This window comes from Sporisorium graminicola, chromosome SGRAM_4 (assembly GCF_005498985.1).
Source record: "Sporisorium graminicola strain CBS 10092 chromosome SGRAM_4, whole genome shotgun sequence".
Classification (NCBI taxonomy): domain Eukaryota; kingdom Fungi; phylum Basidiomycota; class Ustilaginomycetes; order Ustilaginales; family Ustilaginaceae; genus Sporisorium; species Sporisorium graminicola.
This window is the reverse complement of record NC_043734.1, coordinates 3,161-25,987: the sequence shown is the minus strand read 5'-3', so window position 1 is coordinate 25,987 and position 22,827 is coordinate 3,161. Positions and strand designations below refer to the sequence as shown.

General features: G+C 56.0%; 7 protein-coding genes across 7 annotated transcripts; 3 read left to right on the top strand and 4 right to left on the bottom strand.

The window, feature by feature from the left end:
* Positions 1–168: 168 nt before the first annotated feature.
* EX895_004488 (uncharacterized protein) lies at positions 169–2,514 on the bottom strand (the record flags this gene model as incomplete). The annotated part of the gene is made up of 1 exon (XM_029885082.1): positions 169–2,514. One exon carries the CDS (start codon positions 2,512–2,514, stop codon positions 169–171), a length of 2,346 nt encoding a protein of 781 aa, XP_029738324.1.
* A 620-nt stretch (positions 2,515–3,134) lies between these two features.
* On the bottom strand, positions 3,135–8,390 carry EX895_004487 (uncharacterized protein; the record flags this gene model as incomplete). The annotated part of the gene is made up of 2 exons (XM_029885081.1): positions 3,135–8,305; positions 8,384–8,390. 2 exons carry the CDS (start codon positions 8,388–8,390, stop codon positions 3,135–3,137), a joined length of 5,178 nt encoding a protein of 1,725 aa, XP_029738323.1.
* Positions 8,391–10,684: 2,294 nt separating this feature from the next.
* EX895_004486 (uncharacterized protein) lies at positions 10,685–12,151 on the top strand (the record flags this gene model as incomplete). Its single annotated transcript, XM_029885080.1, has 1 exon — positions 10,685–12,151. One exon carries the CDS (start codon positions 10,685–10,687, stop codon positions 12,149–12,151), a length of 1,467 nt encoding a protein of 488 aa, XP_029738322.1.
* Positions 12,152–12,360: 209 nt separating this feature from the next.
* On the bottom strand, positions 12,361–14,007 carry EX895_004485 (uncharacterized protein; the record flags this gene model as incomplete). The annotated part of the gene is made up of 1 exon (XM_029885079.1): positions 12,361–14,007. The coding sequence occupies one exon, from the start codon at positions 14,005–14,007 to the stop codon at positions 12,361–12,363; it is 1,647 nt and encodes a 548-aa protein (XP_029738321.1).
* Positions 14,008–16,971: 2,964 nt separating this feature from the next.
* Positions 16,972–18,282, top strand: EX895_004484 (uncharacterized protein; the record flags this gene model as incomplete). The annotated part of the gene is made up of 1 exon (XM_029885078.1): positions 16,972–18,282. The coding sequence occupies one exon, from the start codon at positions 16,972–16,974 to the stop codon at positions 18,280–18,282; it is 1,311 nt and encodes a 436-aa protein (XP_029738320.1).
* A 716-nt stretch (positions 18,283–18,998) lies between these two features.
* On the top strand, positions 18,999–21,115 carry EX895_004483 (uncharacterized protein; the record flags this gene model as incomplete). Its single annotated transcript, XM_029885077.1, has 2 exons — positions 18,999–19,228; positions 19,507–21,115. 2 exons carry the CDS (start codon positions 18,999–19,001, stop codon positions 21,113–21,115), a joined length of 1,839 nt encoding a protein of 612 aa, XP_029738319.1.
* Positions 21,116–21,495: 380 nt separating this feature from the next.
* EX895_004482 (uncharacterized protein) lies at positions 21,496–22,623 on the bottom strand (the record flags this gene model as incomplete). Its single annotated transcript, XM_029885076.1, has 1 exon — positions 21,496–22,623. The coding sequence occupies one exon, from the start codon at positions 22,621–22,623 to the stop codon at positions 21,496–21,498; it is 1,128 nt and encodes a 375-aa protein (XP_029738318.1).
* Between the last annotated feature and the right edge of the window lie 204 nt (positions 22,624–22,827).

Below are 22,827 nucleotides of genomic sequence, written 5' to 3'. Positions count from 1 at the left end.
CCCGAGGCGGCAGCCACTCGCAATGCAACCCATGCGTGTGTGTACCGCATACATCAAAACCCAGATGTCTGCAGCAATTCTCAATGCGAATGAGGAAGTACAGCATGAATTCTCGAGCATGTGTGTGTTGGACAACGAAGGTTCTCTGTCCGGCTGGCAAGTCTAGTTCTAATCGTCTTTGCCTTTGGCCCAGTCGACCTTTCTCCGCTGTTCCAGCCCGGAAGCTGGGACATAGGATCGCATCGTGTTGTTAGTCGACGAAGAGGAGAGCGGGTCGATCAATGCACCCTGCGCGCCTTGCAGAGGAGGAGGTGGTGGTGGTGGTGTCGGTGCGGCCGCTGGAGAGTAAGGAGAGTAGGCAGGTTGACTACGAGGCTGTCCTGTCGCTGCTGTTCTTGTCACTGACCTTGCTGATGGTGGCGGTGGGCCGATCCTTGTCTGCGGCAGCGAAGCTTTCCCACGCACACCTTCCAGCGCCCCCTCTAATGCAGCTTCGACACTGATCCTGCCCCGAATTGTGTCGTCCAACAGCTTGCCCAATCCACCTTTACCCTTACTACCACTTGCCGAAGCAGATCTGACCGCTGACGAGCCAGCATCGACGCCACTGGGCAGCGAATCACCAAACTGAATCGGTCTCGCCCATTTACTCGCAGCGCCAGTGTTGGCCGGCAAGCCCGCAGCCAGATCGTATAGCAAACGATGTGACTTCTGCGCCTGTCGCTTTTGGTATGCTTTGCCGCCATCATAAGCTTTTGCGACAATGGCGTTGGGTGGTGGAGGAGCGTCGTTCCAGCCTGTGTACGAGTCTGCTCCGTTCGTGTCACTCCTCGGCGCGGGATTAAGCGTGTTGTGGGTTGACCCACTGCTGCCAAAGTGCCAAGTGTTCGGTTTCCATTCGTCTTCTTCTTCATCGTCGTCGTTGAAGCGCGATACGTTGCTGATGGACGACTGACGGCTCAGTTCAGGTCGAACGCCGTTGTTGTGCTGCTGCTGCTGTTGGGTGCCCAAAGCTAACAGATCGTCAATGCCACTCTCACCAGGTCGATAATCGACATCCCCAGGACAGGGTTTGCGATTCGATGAGGAAGAAGCTTTTGCATCGTTGGCAAAGAATCGCAGCTGTTCGGCAGGCACTTTGGCCACGTGCAAAGGCTGGCGTGGTGGTACGAACCCGGAACTGGCAGCCGAAGCCGAAGCTGCAACGCTTGGGGTGTTGGAGCCGCCGGCACCGCCACCACCGAAGCTGCTGCTACTGCCGGTTGCAAGCTTGTCCTTTGGTAGAGAGTGCTGCTGGTTTAGGTTTCGAAGTGACGGTGTTAAGCTGGTGGGGTACGACGTTGAGGACGTTTGCTGCTGCTGCTTGACATCATTGATCGAACCAGCGCGAGTGAGAGAGGTGCCAAAGAGCGCAGGTGCAGACGACGTCGAATCGGTGTACGCCTTGTTGGTGTCTGGCATGAAGTTGCTCACTGGATCTGAAACGCGCATTGCAGCTAGGTTGTCTGCCATGAAACTGGGCTGTGCGATCTCTGCAGTAGGCGTACCAGTAAGCAGATCCTCCTCTTCTGCTCTCGGCACAAAAACGAGGGTGTTTGCACTTGTCGCATCTACGGTGCCTCGTGTGGCTGGCACCACTTTGATCTCTGCGTTAGGTGGACGATGTTTGCAGCTGTCGACGGGGATGTAGATGACTTTTCGAATCTGCACCGGGTCGCCAGGCCAGAGCTTGTTCGATTTGCGCAGCACCTGGATATCGGCACCGTAGTGGAGAGCCAAGGAAGGTAAAGTATCTGTTGGAGCGACGGGATGAATGAGGACGCGCACTTGCTCTGTATCCGCGCCGTGCGATGTAGAGGAGACTGCAGCTGTACGATGTGAAGGTGCGCCGGAGGAGAAGGATGATTGCTGCTGCTGCTGCTGCTGCTGCTGTTTGAGTCCAAACCAATCTTCCAAACGATCTAGTGTTGTTTCGACAGTATTGATGGGGCGACCTTTGCGAGCTTCATCATCATCATCATCATCATCATCATCGTCGTCGTCGTCATTATGAATGAGGTTCCCAGCATGCGATGCAGACTGTCGAGAAGCGCGTTTGGAGATGCTCGAAGATGCAGGATCAGCAGGCCATCTGTAACTGGACGAGGGGCTAGCTGAATGAGAGCCTGCACCAAAGAGACCCGCCAGTCCAGCGCCGATAGCCTTCCATTCCGAAGCGACGGCAGAAGGTCTTCTAGGAGCAGCGCTAGGACGATCGAGGAGGTTGGAAGGGCCAGCCACGCCGTGACCGGGTGAAGGAGAGCGTAAAGGATGACGATCGACCACCTGTGTGTTCGAGCTCAAAGGCAGAGAAGGAGACGATCTGCGACTGCGTAGTTGCTGTTGCTGAGGAGCAAGCAAGCCCGAGTTGATAGTCGTGGCAGCCCATGGATCAGTGTCGTTTGCTGGTGCAGATGTCGATGATGACGACGCAGCGAGCCATGGCGACGATGACGATGACGGCGATACCGACATGATGATCCCTTTACTCAGCACTGTAGAGTCGCATCGGAGACGAGAAATCGTAGAGAGACAGCGCACAAAGCAGCAGAAATGCGCCGCACTCCAAATCTCCCGTTTGATCGCTCTCGACGCGGAGTTTCAGAGCAGGCGGCGTATCCAATCGAAACCAGGAGCTGCTGCTGTTGCTGCTGAATCAAGATGCTGAGTCGTCGATCGATCCGACCGGATCCAATGCGATGTGGATGATGTGATAGTATCAAGGCAAGACTCCGTACGGTGATGGCGTTGCAATCCGAGTGTGTGCTTTTAGTGTGGGCACTGACCATTCCAACTTTGAAAAGCAACACAAATCAATCACGCAGACACGCATCTCCTGTTAGTTCGTGCGGCTGCAGCTGCGATGCCTCCTCGGCATTCAAAACCAACACTTGGCCAACTCATCAGAACAGATTGGCAGATTAATGCCAAATTCAAATCCGTCGCCGATCCGCCTTCTTTCTCCCTCGCCTCACTCACTCAGCCTCAGGCCCACACTTCGTACAGACAGCATTCGGGAAACAATCAGAGCCGGTTCATTTTGCATTTCTCTTTTCTGATGCAGCGCACATAGTTGCGTGCCCACGTTGAGCAGCTCAACGGCGGTAGTCGTAGCCATGCGGAGGCGGAGGAGGTGGCGGATACGACGACTGATACCCTCCATAGCCACCGGCTCCACCCGACGGCGGCTGCGGTGGAGCATAGCCATACCTTCCATCGCGGTACTCTCGGTCTCGACCCTCTCGGTACGGCGAGTCACGTCGATCCGGATATGCTGGCGGGTACGGGTCGCGACCACCTGAACCATAATGGGGTCCAGAGGGCGGCGGAGGAGGAAGTCCAGCGTGGTGTCCGTGTCCTTGGCCATATCCGCCCGATTGCGGCGAATAGTATGTAGGCGGATGGGGCAGGTTGGCTCCACTCGGCGATCCTCCGTAGCCGTTGCCGTAGCTGTTTCGTCCGCCGCCACCGCTCAAAGAAGGCTCCATCGATGTGCGTGGCTTCTTGGGGATCGGCGCATCCTGTAGCGGATTCGCCTTGCGCTTCACTTCACTCGGAGCACTTGGCGTGTGGTTGGTACTTCCGTTCTCGCCCGCTCCTCCTTCTGCCGCCGCCGACTCCGACTTGATGCGTCCGCCCACGGCGGCTGGTGAACCTGCCCCGCCATTATTGCCTGCTGCTGCCGTTGCCGGGATCGCGCTCGCCGCTGTCGCCGCTGCTGGTGTCGGAGTTGTTGCGGGTCCATTCATGACCAGCTTGTTGAAGATGGCACGCAGCTTGGATGGCTTGACCTTCTTCGGCCAGAAGAATGCACTGAACGCCCAGAGGTGGTGGAACCATCGGTCTTTTTCCTTGGCCGACAAGCTCGCGAATTTGGTCTCGAGCAGATGGTCAATGTGTCCACCAATCGCCGAGAGACACTCCTTCAGTACCGACACCTTCTGATCGCGCTCCAAGTGATCCGTACCATCCCTCAACCGCTTGAGCTGCTTCTTGCACGGTCGCATCAGCTCCTTGCACTCGGCTTCGTCCATGCTGGAATATTCGCTCTCGTCCGAAGAGTCCGAAGAGTAGACCGGCGCAGTTCGACGCTTGTCCGATGCTGCTGCTGCTCCAGCGCCACCGCCGTTGCCACTGCCGCCTCGTCCTGATTTGCCACCAGGAGCAGGCGAGTTGGTCGGCGAGGGGCTCTTTCGCGCCTTCTTGATGCTCTTAGGGGCTCCACCTTCCGTGAGACTCTTCTGGTATGCCTTGGCATTGTCATCGTACTCGCGCAACACCTTGAGCAGATAGTCACCGCGACGAACCAGGTGAATGGCGTTGGGAATCGGACGAGGCTTGCTCTGAGGAGGGCCCGAAGTGCCGCTTCCACTTGCGCTTCGAGGGGCCTCCTTTTCAGCTGCAGAAGGCTCTTGGTTGGCCTTCTTGCCCTCTTCTAAAAAGAACTTGCCCGCCATGTTCAGATCCGGATCGGCTTCGATCTGTTCCCACGCACCGAAGCCGTACTTCCAGATACCGACCAGCAGCATGGCATCGTCCTTGGCATCCCAACCACCTGCCCAATTAAGCGTAGCTTTGAGATGCTCCGAAGGCACACGCCACTCGAGCGGCTCCTCGACATTGTCAAGCGTCTCGGCGAGCAGGCGCAGGTCGTAGTGGCGAATCAGCACCGTCTCAGCATTAATACCGGTGATGCCACGGCACGCCACCAGCACCGCCTTCTGACGCAGCGCTGACGAAATCTCTTCGCCACGCTCCTGCTTGCCCTTCATGAACGCTTGGTGTTCCGCCACGGCATCCTCGCACGTCTTGACCAGCTCGTCCGAAATCTGGTAGAGCACCTGTCGATTCTTGTCCTGCAGCTTGCCCTCTTTGATGATCGGATCCGCTTTGTAGCGAATATCACCCCAACGCTGGATGCCGCGGATGAGCACACGCAGATCGCGCTCCTTCAACTCGACGGAACGCTGCGCCGCCGTCTTGCGCGATCGCTTGGCCGCATCCTTCGACGCACCGGGCGAGGTGGCTCGATCGTCGCCCTCCCCATTGTCGTAGGCGCCCGGAGCCACCTGAGCTGCAGCACGGCGGCGCGAAGAGCTGGCAGCAGCAGCGGCTTCCTCGACCGCTTTTTTGCGTTCTTCCTCCTCGGCCTTTTGACGCTCCTCGAGGGGGATGATGTCGTCCCAGCTCAAATCGGCCTTGAAGTCCTGCACTTGGGCAAACGACTTGAGGAACTCTTGGCCACCGGCCGAACTGCCCGTGGGATCCACCTCGGTCTCGTGCGCCTCGGCGTGCGACAGGATGTCGTCCAGATCCATCTCGTCGAGCTTTTTCTGCTGACCATCCTCGTTGTCGCTCTTGAACATGTTCTGCGCGCCAAACTTGAGAATGGCGCCGAGCTCCTCCTTGCTGAATTGCTGCTGGTTCTTGGCGGATGCTTTCGGAGCAAAATTTGTCCCGGAGGTGTCCATCTGGTGGATGATGGCGTACTCGAGCACCATCTTGCGCTTGGCCCGCTCCAGCACGTCTTCTTCCACCGTGTCCTTGGTGAGCAAGCGGAACACGCTGACGTGGAACTTGGAGTTGAGTCGATGTGCGCGAGCCATAGCTTGCAAATCATTTTGCGGGTTCCAGTCGCTGTCAAAGATGATGACTGTATCGGCTGTCTCGAGGTTGATCCCCAGACCACCAGCGCGCGTCGAGAGTAAGAAGGCAAAGTCGGGTGAGCCCTCTGCGTTAAAATGCTCGATGGCCTTCTTCCTCACCTCGGACGAGACAGTGCCATCAAGCCTCTGGTGGATGTAGCCGCGCAGCGACATGTAGTCCGAGAGGATGTCGAGCATGCGGACCATCTGGCTGAAGATGAGCACGCGGTGTCCGTCGGCTTTGAGACGTGCCAAGAGCTTGTCAAGCAGCACCATCTTGCCACTGTGCATCACGAGTCCCTTGAGCGTCTCTTCGCGCTTGTCCGAGATGATTTCGGTGCCGTCAAAGAGGTACGGATGGTTGGACGCCTTCTTGAGTTCGATGGCGACGTTGAGAAGCGAGAACTGCGCCGTAGTGGCCCCACTGAGAAGCGAGTAGTTGCGCGTAAGGATGGCCTTGTACATGCGCTGCTGCATGGCCGACATTTCGACACGAAGGATCTTCTCAGACTTGGTGGGGAGCTCCTTGACGACATCCTTCTTGAGACGCCGAAGCATGACGTTGTCGAGCTTCTCGTGCAGCTCCTTGATGACAGTCTGATCGACGTCGTTGATATCGAAATCGACGTCGAGGTCGAACTGATCGGGGCGGAGAAAGTGCAGCAAGGCGATGAGCTCCTTGACGTTGTTCTGGAGCGGAGTGCCCGTGATGAGCAGCTTGCCCGCGGCGTGGAAGCTGTTGAGCGCCTCGTACAGCTGTGCTTCCGAGTTCTTGAGTCGGTGCGCTTCGTCGACGGCGAGGTACTGCCACTTGATCTGGCCGAGCTCGGCACGGTCTTTGAGGATGAACTCGTAGGTGGTGACGAGCACATTGAATTTCATCTTCTTGGGCGGGCCAAACTCGTACTCGCGGATCATGTCTCGACTGGCGCTGTTGCCCATGTAGGCTATGACGTTGAGGTCGGGAGCCCAGTGCTCGAACTGGTTCATCCAGGCGGGGAGCGTCGAGAGGGGCACGACGACGAGGAACGGACCGTACTGGTAGCACGAGTGGAAGAGGTACGAGAGGAACGAAACGGTCTGGACCGTCTTTCCAAGACCCATCTCGTCGGCGAGGATGCCGTTCTCGTTTTTGCTCCAGAGGTAGGCGAGCCAGTTGAGACCAGTCATCTGGAAGTCTTTGAGTGTACCTGCGCTGATGTAGGCCGGCTGTTCGGTCATACGAGTGTACTTGGGACGGCCCTGAGAAAAGTTTTGCGAACGCCAGGGAACGGTGGATGAGGCGGAGCGCTCGACGTAGGCCGAGATGGCGTCCTGTGCGATCTCGTTGATCTCTTCCTCTGCTTCCCAGGTGCAATCGCCGTAAGGAAGACCCTTCCACTTGACGAGGTAGGCAAGATGCGGATAGGGAATATCCTTGTTGGCGTCGTTGTTGCGCTCTGCAATGATGCGCTCGACGGTCTTAAAGCTCTGAATAAGCTCGGCCTGCCGCTCCTTTTCGATCTGGAGCGCCTCGATGTCTTCGCGTGAGGCGTGCGGATCGGAGAGGAGCAGCTTTTCGCGCTGGAAGACCGACTTGATGTAGTTGTCGACGCGCTTGAAGCCACGGTAGCGCTTGAGGAAATCGTACGTTTCGTGGGTGTCGTGGAGGTGGGAGTAGCCTTTCCACTTGACGATGAAGCGGAGGTTTTGGGTGGGGATGTCCTCCTTGTCGTCAAGACGATCCTCGTGTCGTTCGTGACCGACGATGCTCTCGATGACATCTTCTTCTTCGACGTCGCCAGCTTCTTGGGCACGCCTTTGTGCTTGAATATCGGCTTCATCCTCGAAGGGATCATCGTCGCCGAGGTCAGCGTAGTCGTCGGTGTAGTTGGGGATGCGGCGGCCGTTCCTGCTCGAGATACGAGAAGCCTCGAGATCGGCGGAAGAGAGTCGTGTAGTTGCCGTGCGTTTTTGCTTGCGCTTCTTCTTCGATTTGGCTGGACCAAACTCATCATCCTCGGGATCGTCGCTGTCGTCCTGGTCATCATCGTCGTCAGCGTCACCCTCGCCGTCATCGTCATCGCTGGCCTGGACGGAGCTGCGAACGGAACCACGACCGCCTTTGACGAGATGACGACGTCGAGACGAGACGGAGGCGTCTGGGTCATCCGACTCGCCGTCTTGGTCGTTGTACGACTTTCTGCTGGCGCGACCGGATCGTCGAAGTCCGTAGAGGTCCGGGTCGTTTTCGGCCTCGAGCAAATGCTTGCGGTCGGGCTTGGCTGAGGAGCGGGAGGGCGTGCTGTTTCTGGAGGAAGCTGGGGAAGCGGCTCTTACACGATCCAGCTGCTGATGGGTGGGTTTGACGTCCTTTTCGCCGTCATCGTGATCGTCGTTGTCGTCATCCTCATCATGGTCGGCTGATTCCCTCTTGAAGGAGCGCCCTTCGGCCTTTGGAGGAACATCGGAGAGAGGAGACGAGTCGCGTCTTGGCCTGCCGAGCTTAGGTCGATCGTGGTCGTCCGCCTTGATAGGTGCTGAGGACGGACGGGAAATTTGCTCTGGTTCGAGGGTCAAGGCGTCGTTGCGAGGCGGTGATGAAACCGCGTCGGTTTCGCGCTTGACGACCTCTTCTGTGGCTGTAGGAGGGCAGGGGCGGGCGAAAGTCAGAGGGTCGTGCTTGTCGCTGCATGGGCGTCAATGAGTTGCACACTTACCAGACATGATGCGAATCGACAGAGGCTATGAAAGGGGCGGTCGCTTGAATGTGCTATGTTTGCGAGGACGAGCGTGATGCCGCGAAGAGAGGGAGGGCTTGAATGCTGAAGAGGCGAGTGAACGGGCGATCGCCAGTCGATGCGAAGCTTGAAGAGCGATAGGTTGGTTAGGTGTGCTGTGTCTTGCTTTTCTGTGCAGTTGGGGTATGTGATGAAGTATGGATCGTGGCGGTGTCTTGAGCTAAACTCGCATCGTGTTAAAGGGATGGCGTGGGTAGTGGTGAACGAGGAAGAGATCGATGGGCACGGAACACAGCCAAAGTTGACTTGACCCAGCCTAAAGTACTGAAGGAACGGAAAGGCCGATGAGGTGAACCAAGGTCGTTTCACTGTCGGAGCGCCGTGGGTTCCGCTAGCCAAGATGCAATGTCGGAGACAGAAGCCGATGGTGCCAAGACTGCGAGAATATGTGACTGTGCACAGGAAAGGGTGCGGTGCCGAGAAGGAAGAGACGGACAGGCCAGTCAGTGCCGAGGCGACTCCGGGACTGTGACTGACTGTTCAGCAGGTAGGGAACGGGATGAACGACAGTGATGATAGGTGGTGGTGGTGGTGTCAGACCAAAATCGACAGCCGTGTGTGGGGAAGAAAAGATGGATGTGACGGAAAGGTGACGACGACGAGCAAAAGATGCATGTGACCTTGCTGGGTTGCCTGCTTGCTTGGTGCTCTTCGCCATGCCAAGGGGTGGGGCAACGACAGCGACGGCAACAACGGCGTGCTCGCTGTGTGCGTCTGTGTGCTTGCGTGTGACTCTGTTGGCTAAAACTCAATTTTTGTCGCTCGCGGCTGCTTGACCACCAACAGGCACGGGCGGGTACACTTTGTGAAATTTCGGTGCGGTCGCGATCAGACGTCTCGAGTGGCCTGTGCCGGACGACGACGGCTGGCTTTTGGCTTGTGGCTTTTTGCTTTTCCGCTTTTCCAAAATTTGGATTTTCGCTTCTTTGGTCTCTGTCTCGGTCTCTGTCTCTCTCGACCCTGAAGTTCGTTCGTTCGTTGGTCGCGACTGTCCGTCTTTGGAGCACGCTGCTTCGTACGTGTCGCCGTGCCGTCTCGTGTCGCTCATGTCGCTTGCTCTCTTCCTTTTCTTCTTCGGTAACGCTTCTTTTCCCGATTCCACCCAAACAGAAATCGGAACAGATGAAAGAGTCTAAATCGACGATGTGCTCGAAGCGAGCCGGCTGAGCAGAAACGTCTGGTGTTGGTCGAGTCGGTTCGAGTTGCCGCCATTTGCTTCGCTTGCAATTTGGCTCAGCCATTGATTGTTCAGAGTTGCACAGCGAAACGCACACCTCTTCCAACCGTTATTTCACTCTTGTAGCTCGACGTCGATTTGCTACCGAAAATGATGAGCGGCAGCAACAGTCGCAATTTGGAGTCATCAACAGGGGCTACAGGAGTGCGGATGGATGGACACCAGCTGCTGAATCCACCGACGTCGCATGCCAGCCAACGTCTTGAACACCAGCATGGCTCGCTCGCTGCCGTTGTGCCAGTTCCATGCAATCAAACACCTCCACCACAACACTTGCCAACCCGTCCCTCGGCCTGCCTGCTGCTTCTATTGTATGGTGGTATGTATCAGCGTTGTCGCGATTGCGATGGCGAGGTGAGTTTCGCGCAAAAAATGATTTCTGCCGGGTTCGAACCGGCGACCTCCTCCGTAAGCCCTAACGATCTGAAGAAGTAGATCAGAATTGTTAAGGAGACGCGCTAACCAACTGCGCCAAGAAACCGATTCATGTTGTACTCGCCCGCAGATTGTGAATAAGTTGCTGTCAGTCGTACTGCCATCGAAGCCGGATGGTCTGGAGAGTGGAGGATAGAGAAGAAAAGAGAGAGAGAAGGGAGGAGGCTCGACGCGTGACACTCAGTATAGTTCGCGTAAATTGGAATCTTGCTTGCTGCTCTTTCCTCTGCGAGTCGGCTATGTTTCGTCAAAAGCTGAGCAATCCGACCGACACCACGCCTTTAACGATTGTGACAGCCAAGTGGCGGAAAGCAAAAGCTGTCTCTCTCCACACAATCACAAAGCGGACCATTCTGTCCAGCACCTCCGTCCTTCCGCTCCACCAAAGCTATCGCACTCGGCGACACTCCGACCATCGCTATCGGAAGACGGTCGCCAGCGGATCACCGGTCGCTGCGACTCTTCTCCTGCGCATTCCCCAAATCGGTTCGGAACAGTCCCGCATCTCGCATCTCTTCGGATCACCACCGGCATCGTCTCCCTCCGCAATGCAAACATCGGTGGCTCATTCATTCGACGACGTCACCGACCCCTCCGACTGGCTAGACGACTTTGTCACTCTCAAGAACCTCGACGCCTCGTTGCGCTGCGACCTCTGCTTCGACATCTACACTTCACCTGTCTCGATCAAGAGCTGTCATCATACTTTCTGCTCCACATGCATCCGCACACACATCAACCAATCCGGAAACAGCGGCAGCTTCTGTCCCAAGTGCAGGCAGACAAAGGCCTATGACTCCGAGTTGATACCACAGCCCGTCCTCGAGGTTACGGCCATCGAGTGGAAGAAGTCTCGTTCTTTTCTTGCTCGCCTTCAGACGCAAGCACGGCATCCTCCTCCGCCACAGCAACACGCGGAATCTAGTCGTTCCGCCGCAACCAAGCGTCCACAAGCCGATACCAATGGTGCCTCATTCCCCTCCGGCGGCGCGAGCCCACGCAGGTCCAAACGCATCAAGACCGATCTACGCAGCTCCTTAGTCGAACAATCAGCAGGGTCGCGTTCGTCTCCCCTCACTGTCGAAGACGACGAAGACGAATACGACCTCACCGACAGAATCAACGATGATCAGGACGATCGAGGCACGAGAGACGACGGCGACGACGACGACGACCGCTGCGATGCCGACTATGTTGATGGGGTTGCTGGTGCGAGCTCACATTCATCGCCATCAAAGCGGCACGTTAACGATCCCACAACTTCAGATCGACAACTCAAAGCCGATGACCTGGTCGAATGTCCCATATGCCGTCACAAGTTCACCGTTACCGCCCTGAATCGGCATCTCGACAGTGCAGGCTGCTACGACGGTTTCCCTGAGCCATCGGCTGAGGAGCGAGGTCTAGCACCCAAACCCGCCAAGACGACTTCATCCTGGTTTACCAAGAATGCTACCGCCTCCTCTCCCTCGACCAATACAGATGCGTCGTCGTCAAGCATGGCGAATGAAAAGCGGCTTGTTCGTCCGCAGTACAGTCTCAAGTCGGAACGCGACCTACGCAAACTGCTCGACGACGCCGGTCTGCCCACCGCCGGCGACAAGGAAAAGATGGTCGAACGACATCGTCAGTGGATCAACATTTGGAACGCCAACCTCGACTCGACCAAAGCAAGACGCACGCCTTCGCAGCTCCGTAAAGATCTGGCAGCATGGGAACGTACGAAGGTGTCGGCCAAGGACCACTCAGCACATGTCGATCGGCAAAAAACCACGTGGATCAAGAGCAACAAGTCGCAGTTTGACGATTTGATACAGAAGGCGAAGATGGGTGCGATCAAGGATAGGAAGATGCGAGATGCGTCCAAGCTCACGGCCGAGTCCGTTGCAGCTTCCAGCGTGGAGCAGAGCGGTCCGAATCCAGAGCACGACCTGCAGGTCATCACTTCGAGTCCGGTGATACCGATTGCAGGAGAGACGAGAGCACCGGCCGAAACCGTCGGATCAGACTCGTAGCCCAAAAAAAAACAGGCAACACGCCTCACGTCAATGGCAAGTCCACTCAGCAGCATCCAAACTATCCAGCTTGTGTCAGAAACTTGAGATACAGCTCATGCACCGAATAAGGAGCTTTCAGTCTTCGAGCTTCCCTGTCTAGTCCATTGCGAAAGATTGATTGTTGTCGGCCCCAAAGCAAAGTAAAACAAGATCTGAGTACAAACGCGTTACGCGTTGGGATCAAAGGAACTCTGGGAAGGAGGAGCCCAGTGCTCTTCCTTGGGCAAGTCGACGAGTCCCCTGGTCTCGAAGTCGGGAGTGACCTCACCGGGGATCCACTGTCCGTGAATGCCCGAACGGATGGCGAAAGGCAGTTGAACGGCAGCGACGGCATTGGTGAAATCCCTCGTGTCGATGACCACAACCTCGCTTCGGTTGGCGTCGAGTCGATCGACGATGGCTAGCACGAAGCCATCGCCTTCGGGCGCATCCTTGGAGCGAGGGCTGAAGACCGGTTCCTGGATCAAGCAGTTGTCTCCAGCGTAATAGTACTCGGTGGTGCCCTCTTTGCGTTTGTAGTGGGCGAGACCGTTGAGGCCCTGGAAGACGTTCTTGTTGCCATCGCTGCGATCGGGCATAAAGACGTTGATGAACGCGCTCGAATATTCGACGCCCATGAAGCGGTTGTCGATCTGCGGGAACTCGGAGGGCGTGTCGAGGATGACCTCGGGATCGGGCAGCTGCTCCTTGTTGTCCTTGCGCGGGTCGATGGTCCATCGAACAAACTGCGCCCGAGGTGTACCGTCTGCCTCCTGCTTTGCCCTCTGCTCCTCCGAGTCTGGAGGGAAGAAGGGGAATGCATTGCCGTGCACCAGCGACGAATCGATAATGATCCGACCTTGCTCGTCTTCGAACCCAGAGGCAGTGTGGATGGGCATTCCGTTCTTCCAGTGCCAGTACTTGACCTCGTCCTTGCTCTTGGCACCTCGCGGGATGGTGATCCAAGTGATGGGCTTGGTGTAATCATACGCCCAGTGGTGACCTCCCGCCTTCATCCGCTCGAGTTTGGCCTCAAATGGCCAGAGCATGAGCACGAGGTAGTTGGGAGTCAAGGCGCAGTCGTGGATAAATGCACACCAGGGTGATTCGAGCCACAGATCGTGCACCACTTTGCCTGTGCTGTCCACCTCGTAGTAGTAGACGTCCTTGGTGGCCAACCCTTTTGCTTCGTACCCGAATCCAACCAGGTTGCCTGTGACGGAGCACTGCTTGGGGTGCGCGGTCATGGTCTTGGAGGGCAGGTTGAAAGGGTTGTAGCCGAGTGTCTTGAGCGTGTGGGGGTCCAGCTCGTATGCACAGCCATTCTCCTTCATGGCAAGGAACCTGCCGGCGTGCATGACAATGTTGGTGTTGGCCGTCGAGTCGACCGTCTGCCTCACACACGGATGGTGCGTGTACGGGTTGCGGTACAAACCATACATGCTCTTCCTGGCTCGACGTTCGATCTTGAAACGGTCCGTCTCGACAAAGCGCTGTCGGAAATCGACTCGGCCATTCTTGAAACGGAACGCAGCCACAGTGCCATCGCCGTCGATGGGCGCGTTGAGCTCTCCACCCTTGTAGTAGGTGGGTGCCTCGGCGTAGTCGGGCATGATGCGGTAAAACGTACCGTGTAGCTCCTTGGGGATCTCTCCGCGTACCATGACGTCAAAGATGGTGCCTTCGAAGCGTCGAGGCTGCGCACCTCCCGAGAGATCGGTTGCGGTAGGCCAGCCGGAAGGAAGCATGTCGGTAGGGTGGACATAGCCCGGCTGCGCTGCTTTGGAAGGAGCGACGGAAACAGGAACGGGGTCCTGGGTTGCAGTAGGCGCCATGGCTAGCGATATAGAAGGATCAAGTGCTGTCGAGAGGGAGGTTGTGACACACGGCGAGGTTGCAGGCAAAGGGTGGCTCCGACATGGCCGTTTATAACCCTTTTACTAGGGCTCGCTTTCCCTAGGGTGAGCTCGACCGATCGCTGCTGGAGGGAGCGTTTGCAAACATGGAGCCTCCCATTGGCTGACTGCAATGTCGGTGTCTCTTCTGGGGCGTACACACGACAGCTTTGTTGCATTCCGTTGTCGAGCAGATCCACCAGGTGACACGCATACACACCCGCACAAAAAACATGCTTGCTTCCGTTCGGCATCAGAAACTCTGCAGCATGCAATCCTTGACAGCTTGCCCCACAGGTCTTGTTGGTTTTGCCGCCAAACACAGAACATGCGGGGTAACCCCCTTTCGCCTGCCCACCAGCCAGAAGCGAGCGAAGCTAGCGCTTACATGTCTCAAAAGGTCTTACGAGTCGGGATGCAAGGTGCACTTGACCATGGTAACGCAGTTTTTCGAAGCGAGTTTGGCAGCGAGAGAGTGCGCTCGAGCCGTTCCGAGATCTGAGGCAGCCACCTCGAGGCTCGGTCCCCCTTTGCTGTCTGCAAGCGAGCTTTGATGTTCAGCCGCGCTGTACCACATGTGTGGTTAGCTCGCTGAGGCCGTCCATCAACGCCGTGACTTCCTGAAACGAGGATCTTGGCTTTCGCACGGAACAATGCGGGAGCAACTGCGCAACGGTCAGAGCAATGCGGCCGACGGACAGTCATAGTCCATTGAGCTCGTCTTGTTTGAACACAATGTCAAATCACCGTGATATCCGTCTCCGTTTGCGGGACATCTGGCGTACTAGCCAAGTCTGACGAGCCGATATCAAAGCCGTGTTTTCTTGCTGATCGATTCTTTCAGTGGCTGTCGTTGCCGTGGTCATGGTCAATATACTCGATATAGCCACTGATGGGGTGAACAGCGCAATCGCCACCAACAATTGACGAGGATGGCAATGGAACTAGCTCCAGAGCGTTCGACCGGTAGTGGTGGCAGCGCGTTTCTTCGAAAGATACTCGACATCGTTTGGCTTGCATCGTCTGTTCAAACATTGATGTCGGCCGATTGGTTCAGTGTTCAAAAGCTTGAGCTGCGTGCGTACCAGTCCTGAAACGGAGCCCGAGTGATTGCGGTGCTGAATGTGAGTGCGTCCTATGATCTTGTCGTTCGCTTGTAAAGAAAATGGCATGAATGATCCGACTCTCAGCATGCCCAGCTTGCCTTACCGAGCGAGACCAGGCTCAGCAATGTAGTCCTGAGGCCAGTCGGAATCCCGGGCATGGCGGTTGAGCATGCTAATATCGTAATTCGGTGCAACTGGCTCAACCGTCACACCACTCGACCGGAGACCATTGAATCCCGGTGTTCTCCTGCCTTCTGCCGGGGGTGGGTTCTGTGAAGCGCTGGTAGACCACAAGCTTCGAGACACGACAGGACCACGTTGTGCATTTCCTACAATGACCACCAGGCCTTGCTTAAGCTGTGTGGTTTAGACTACTATGAGCTGTCGTTGTTATGGGCGCGCAACTCTTTCAATCTGCTTGCTCACCCTGAGCCCTCGGCTTCTTTGCGCAAAAAAAGGCATAGCGCTTCCTCAGAAGTCTGTCGTCCCGGATGCTAGAAACCACTCGAGTCTTACAGGCTAGTCATTGGCATCAATTGCCCTGCTTCGAGCCAGCAGAGGGTGTCCTTGAGCAAATTTGCGAACACTGCCCTTACTGTAGCTGTTGCCTTTGGTTGTTCAATGCTTCAACGCTACTAGTCTCAACACGCACGTATCAATGCTGCTGTGAGACCAAAGTGCTTAGCAATTTCCATTGCTGGGCAGACGTAGGACCACATTTGCTTGATCTACAGTATCTGAAACGACGTGGTCAACAAAGCGTTGCACAATCGTCTCTTGCTTTTGACGCGCAAAGTAGAGACTGCGCCGACCTCGTTCACAACCGAATTGCTTTGAACCTGCCTCACTCTGTAGCAAACCCCCCACGCTCTCTGTCGGATCCGTCAGATACACGCTTTGGCAGACTTATGCTCATGCAAAGCTTACGGGCGTCTTGGCGTGGTAACTATCCGTCTCGGAACCGGAAGCACCCGAGAAAGGTACACGCCATGTTTCATTGCCGCAGATCCGCCGCCCTGGTCTAGTCGACGAAGGTGGAGGATGTGCACCAGCCCGAACAGTTTCAACCATGTTTGACGTTCCTGGAAGCATAACCCGGGACAAGGATGCAAGGGGTGTACGTAAAAGAAGCAGCGATGAGCGGTCGTTTTGCGGTAGAAATGCTGAAAGAAATTCACCGCCAAAAGCACCGAAGTCGAGATGGTCTTGATTCATGCATCAACGTCATGGCTTGGCAGTTTCTAGAAGCAATCCACCTTTCCGTTGGATACCCAAGAAGAGCTTGTTCCTGTCTTGCTTGCCGATCCAATCAACGTCCTTCAACACCTTGGAACAAGGCTTGCTTTGGCCGTGCCAAGCTTCATGCGATCCTCCCCGGGGCTTGACAAGACACCCCGACCCGGCCTCCGCCCCCGCAGAATCCGGTGCCTGACTCCCATCTCGCTGCTGCTGCTCACATCCGGAAGCGCCTGAATCGAGCAAAAGTCACCGACAAAATACAAAGCTCGCCAGCAAAATCTTGGCGGTACACGATCTACTACGAGTTGCCAAACGGGGCAAGTGTCCCAGTTTATTGCTTTGACCTTCTCGACATGCAGACCGCTGACCGACTCCGTAGACTTGGCGTCTCTTCCAAGTCACGGAGCAACGTCCCAAGAACACTTCTCTTTGCTGTACCATAGCATCCACCGAATCAGCAGCAGCCACCAAGAAAAGGCATATAAGCACGCTCGTCAGAGCGCCATTGTTATCACACTCTCTTGCAAGAAAGCAAGACAAAGGACAATCACCAGCAACCATGAATTGCATCCAGAACGGCAACTACGCACAGCTCTTTGAGCCCAACAAGGCCTGCTCTCCCTTTGGCGGCATCGGCCACGTCTCGAACTGCACCGAACTCGCTCAAAACTGTTACCAGGGTTACGTTGCCAGTCGTCCCTACAACGCCACGGACGGTGCCAAGAACCAGGTGGTCTACATTGGCAGTGTTGCCGACAACATCGCCTTTGGAGACTGTGCTCGTCGCGTGCTGGGTCAAGGTGGCCAATACGAGCGCGGCTTTATCAGCAACATTGACTGCCAGCTCACTACGGCCAACGCAACTAGTAATGCTTCGACGAACGCGGCCGACACGCTCAAGCCTGGGGGCAAGCGAGGCTCCATCGCGCTCGTCTACCTTGCGGCTCTGCTAGCAGTTTACTCGTTTTTGCCCGCCGCGGTGGCTGCGCCTGCACCTGCATCTGCTCCCGCGTCGCTCCATCCTGCACGACTCACCAAGGTCGGCCACGGTTCCTGGGGCAACATCACCTACACTGAAAACAGCAACGCGGTCAAGCGCCAGTACGATGTTTGCGTTTCCTGCGATCTCCTCTTCTGGGATGGCGAAGATTGCAAGGGTAGTGCCTACCAGTTCACGGCGCTCGAAGAGCCGATCGACGGCGAGTGCGGCTTTGAGCCAGGCGTGTTCACTTGCGGCGACCCTGCGCTTCAGGGCGGTCAGACGCTCTGGGTCAGCTCGGCTGCCCCCGGCACGACTGCTGAGTCGGTCATTACCGTCGACCAGACCTGCCCACCGACTGGCCCAAGCGCACTTGCTTCAATCAAGCCCCGCGGCGGCTGCGTCTACCTTGGACCTGTGTATGGTAACGAGGGCTTGACTTGCTATCCTGGCGGTGGCTCCCCTTACCGCAAGCGTCAGGGCTCTCAATGCGGCGGCTTCATCACCGAAAGTCAGTACGAGTCCCAGTCGACCGTGGCACGTGTGAGCGACATTATCGACTGCCGAACCAGCGTTACCGATTGCACCATCGCCAACAGCCAGACGTTCACCTCGACCATCGAGAGCAGCTGGTCTACCACGGCGGGCGTCGACGCGTTTGGCTTCTCTGTCAGCGCCACGTTTGGTGAGTCCTACTCCGAGTCGGTCGCGACCGGGGTCACCGGGACCTATACAATCCGTGCCGGCAGCTCTGGCTACCTTGGTGCTTACGCTCCCATGACCGTCTTCCAAGGCCGCTTCACCGACTGCGATGATGGATCCGAAGAGCCAGGCCAGGTGTACGCCATCCAGACAGGCACGATCGCATACCGCGTCATCAACACCAACTGAAACCCTTTGCTACTTGTTGCGCTCGATCTGCAGCTTCTGACAGCGGTGTTATGAGTTGCCAACGCTGTAAGACTCTTGTTTTCCCAGCAGACATTCTGCACTCATCACTAGATCCATGTCCTCTGGGCGTCTGAAACACATACCGATTCCCGCCTTTATCTGATAGTCTCGCCTGTGGTGTGGTTAAAACAGCGTTTGCATTTTGGCTTCTGGGCGTCTACAGTTGTGCATTTCAGAACAGCTTCGAAAGTGAAGCTGCCTGGGGTTGGGGTGGTGCCTCTTGCACTGCTTAGACCGAGAGTCAAGCTGAGCTGGGTTGCAACCGACTTTCTTGGGCAGGAGAGAAGAGGCGGACAAGCCGTTGGTTGCACTACCGTTGCATGGAAATTCAGAAGCGCAGGCTTGTTGCTGTATAATCAACCTTGCTAGTTCTTGCAGCACCTGCACAGCCTCATGCTCGGTCACCAGGCATTATCGAAACGTTATTTTCATGCGACTAGTATCAGCGACTAGACTCATTTTACATCTTTGCCCTAGCAAGTCCTGGCTTATCATACAAGTACACCCACAGTCGACTAGTGCGGAGCAGTTCCAGTCACTCGTGCAGAACATCCGTGCTACCAGCCACATCCATTGTCTGCTCACCATGCGTGCTCTCCACCTTCTCTCTGCTCTTCGATACCAAAACTTGACCTACTAACTTTGTATCTGAAAACATGTCCGACGACGCGGCTGCTCATGGCGCAGATGGCCACCACACTGGTGATCATACAGTCACACCAAACGAGGCTCAACAGCCGCTGCTCGCCGACACTGACCATGATATCCACAACCATGTCGCTGAGCATTCGGGCAATTCCTCCAATACCGCCAATAAGGACAACAGGGAGGACTGGCATTGGCTTGAAAGCTGGTCTTCAAGACGCGCGTCCACTTTGTCGTTTCAGTGACTCTGTTCTTCGTCTTCTGGACGTTTCTCGCTCTCATTGTTACGGGCGATTGGCCTGGCAGTGACATCCGCTGGCCTTGGACGAAGCGCCCGGATTACGGAGAACTGTACGGCCACGGATTCTATGCTGCTCGGTTCAGGCTCGAGGATCAGCCTTTCTGTCGTCCCAAGGTCAGCCTACTCCGACCTATTGATGTGTCAGGAAAACATCAACCTGGTTCAACCTGTTTTCGGAACTGGACTGACGCCGCGACCGACGATGCACGCTGCAACAGCCCTTGTTCTTCGTCCGACCCCGTCCGATGGCCTAGCGACTGGGCCGGTAGAGCCTTCGACGACCTTGCAGGGACCACAGTGCGCGAATCAGCCAAGCGACGCCGTGATACCGTGGACCTTGTCATGTCGATTGCTGAAGACAAGCCTTTCTACACCAGAACAGCAAAAGCGTGCTCTCCTTCCTCTTCAGACCGTCAAGGCCTCGATACCCAAGACCGCAGCATTTTCCAGAGCCGTAAGCTCCTGCAAGCAGTACAACAGCTGGCCTGGGCTGCCGCTTCAAACTCCAAGACCAATATCACCCCAGAGCAGATACTGCAAGCTCTGCACTTGAACAACACTCGGATCGTCAAAGAGTCTCACGAACACCGCCAAAAGAGAGACAACAACAGGGCCTTTGTGCTCGAAACGACGATTATGGATGTACAGAGGTTTGTCCAGGCACTCGTTGCTATCAGTCACGGCCTCGAGCAACCAGCCAAGAATTTCCTGAACCGCGCGGTCGTGCACCACTTGTTGACATTACAAGAGATCTCGAGCGACGGCAGCACAGGAAGCACGCACTCCCCGTTCGACCTGGTCCGAAGAGATCTACCTGGACGAGGAACTGCTCTCTCGGCCGTTGGCCACAGGAACTACTGTGGTGCGACGCGGCTTCAGTACACCAATAGGCCCATCGATCTCTACGTCCTTCACGAAGTTTATGGCGAGCACGAGCTGGACATAACTATGAATATCGAGCGGGGCCTCAACATCATCACTCTGGCCCATCTGTCTCCAAACCAAAATCACTCTCCCGAGAAGACGGCCTGTCGGCTGCCGCAAAGCTCAGAGACAAAGAGTCCTTGGGACTGGCTCACGCAGGAACTTGACACCATCCTTTACCAGATCACATGGCGCTTGGAGGAAGAGAGAGTTGCATGGGCAGGCACCTATCGATACGAGCCTGACTTGGCCAGCAACTCTGCTACCAACTCGTCGTCTAGCAACTTCGATTGGGTCGAGGTTGATGTCGACATGGAAGAAAGAGTGCCCTGGATTACCAGAATCGAGTACGCGCTGGCTGGGAGGCGTTTGTCCTCTTCCACTCAAGTTCGCTTCAAGGCGGGCAAAGCAACCCCAGCTGAGCCCGCTGGTCCAGTGTCAGTCCTCAAGAAGTACAATGTCGGTGGAACAGCTGACTTTTTTGCAGGCTGGACGTGCAAGTACGGCGATCATCAGCTTGCTGAATGCTATCGCCCGCGCATGGGCGAGGACGACAGCAAATGTGTCTGCACGGACTACCGTACCGACGAAGTCTCGAGCTACAGAGTTGGACTCTGGCCTGTGGATGGCCAAAATACAACTAACGTCTACCACATCCCACGCGCTGCGATCCGACTTGATGGCAACAGTTACATGGACCAAGGCGTTGGAGGCTGTCCTGCTCTCTTCCGGGCCGACGAGGAACAGTACGTCCCAGAGATGGAGGCGTTTGGCTACAAGCTCAAGTTCACTGAGCCTGTACGCCACAAGAACGGAACCATTCTCGACGAGGCGGAGCTCCGATGGGTCGAGAAGGGGCTCAAGATGAAGCGCATACGCCAGCCCAAGGGCAAGTGGTATTAGCCTCAACTGCTACGCGAGATGTCTCGAACCAAGGTTCTTATCCTGCTGAGCAATCATTCAACTTGCTTCAATGCCTCCTTCATCTATGTATTGTCTATGTTTGTCGTTTTCCTCTTCTCACCATAGTATATGTATTTGCTTGGCAAGTCACAGCCTTAGCAGCTTATTCTAACATTGTGTTTCCCCTTTGTTGTTGCTAGCCTTTGCGCTTGTGCGGCCCCACCGACACGGTCACGATCAAACATGGGGTGCGTAACCTGTGACTGGGGTATGACTTGATTGGAGATGGACTCGTACACGTGGGGTAGAATACATGATCTTGCTTCAAGGAGACAGAAAGAGTGATTGCTAAGAGAGCTTTTATCTACTATGTGCCATCGTTACAAAGCAGACGACATGTCTCTGGCCGTACACCCACCAGGCAGCAGGAATTCGAAGTGTTGCTGATTGGCGGAGAGGCCTCTCGGCAGGTTGGCTACGCTGTTGCTCTTGGTCTCACCGTCCCATCGATACAAAAGCTCGCTCCAGGTGTAGGCTTCTGGCAGCATGTCAAATAGGTCCTTGCCTTGGCAGATCTTGTGCAAGATGGCTTTGGGTTGCAAGAGCTGGTGCCAATGTCGATTGCCAAACAGACGGTCGCTGTGGCTGTAGGACTGCATCTTGAACTGATAGTCCGAGATGCGTCGGAAGCAAGACGAGCAGTGCCAGCCGGCATCAAGCAGAAGCAGGTCGGTGCTTTTGCCGTGGTTGTACCATGTGTCTGTTGAGGACCACGCATGCACCTGGGTTCTCCATGACTTTGTTGTAGTTGGAAACTCGAAAGAGTAGACGTAAGATTTTAACGAGAGGTGCAAGGGCAGGGGCGATCGACAAGTCGAGAGGAGCTGCACAGCGCTGAGAGACGGCAGTTCGTCTACGTCGGACATGATGATCAAACTGCCTTCTGGTGGCTGGACTTGGCTTCGAAGCAAGTCGGTGACATGCATTCGTTGCTCGCCCTCAATTGCAAAAGGACTTTCGCCGGGAGCAAGTGCTCTGCCTCCAATGGTAAAGTAGCGGATCTTGTCACTGTATTTGGCATATCTGCTGGCATCAAAGCCAAGTTGTTTGGGCTTGCCTGTGAAGGTGGTGTTACTCTCTACGATGACGAAAAGATCGACAGCGTCGTACAGCTCCTGCAAGCGTAGCTCGAGCATCTCGAGCTCGACGCTAAAGATGATCACGTCAAGGACTTTGGGTCGCTGAACGTAGGACGCCCAGCCGTGACGTTGACAAGCTGCTGTATCGTTGGCTGCGACGGACCATGCTGTATAGTGTCGAAATTCTTGCTGCGGATAGGTGCGGTCCTGCTTGTCCCACAAGGGCCGTGTGCTGTAACTGAGCGTGTTCTGAAGGGTGCGATCGCGATTGAAGAGGAAGGCGGCAGTGAGGAGAAAGGCTAAGACGCCGACAAGCAGCCACCTACGACGGAGCTTGTCGAAGCATCGTGTGAAGAAGCGGGCTGCCATGCTAGTAGCATCGATGGTGGACACAGCAAGGATGTGAAGCCGAGGCCTGCTTGTTGCGACGACTCAGCCAGTTTGCACACACACACACACGCAAACGCAGAGCCCCGCTCACACGTGAGTTCACTCTGCAGCTGTCACCTGGGACTTTTGCCAAGATCGCGTCAATCTAAAGGGCGGGGGCCCGAAAGTCGGCACTGCCGGTTG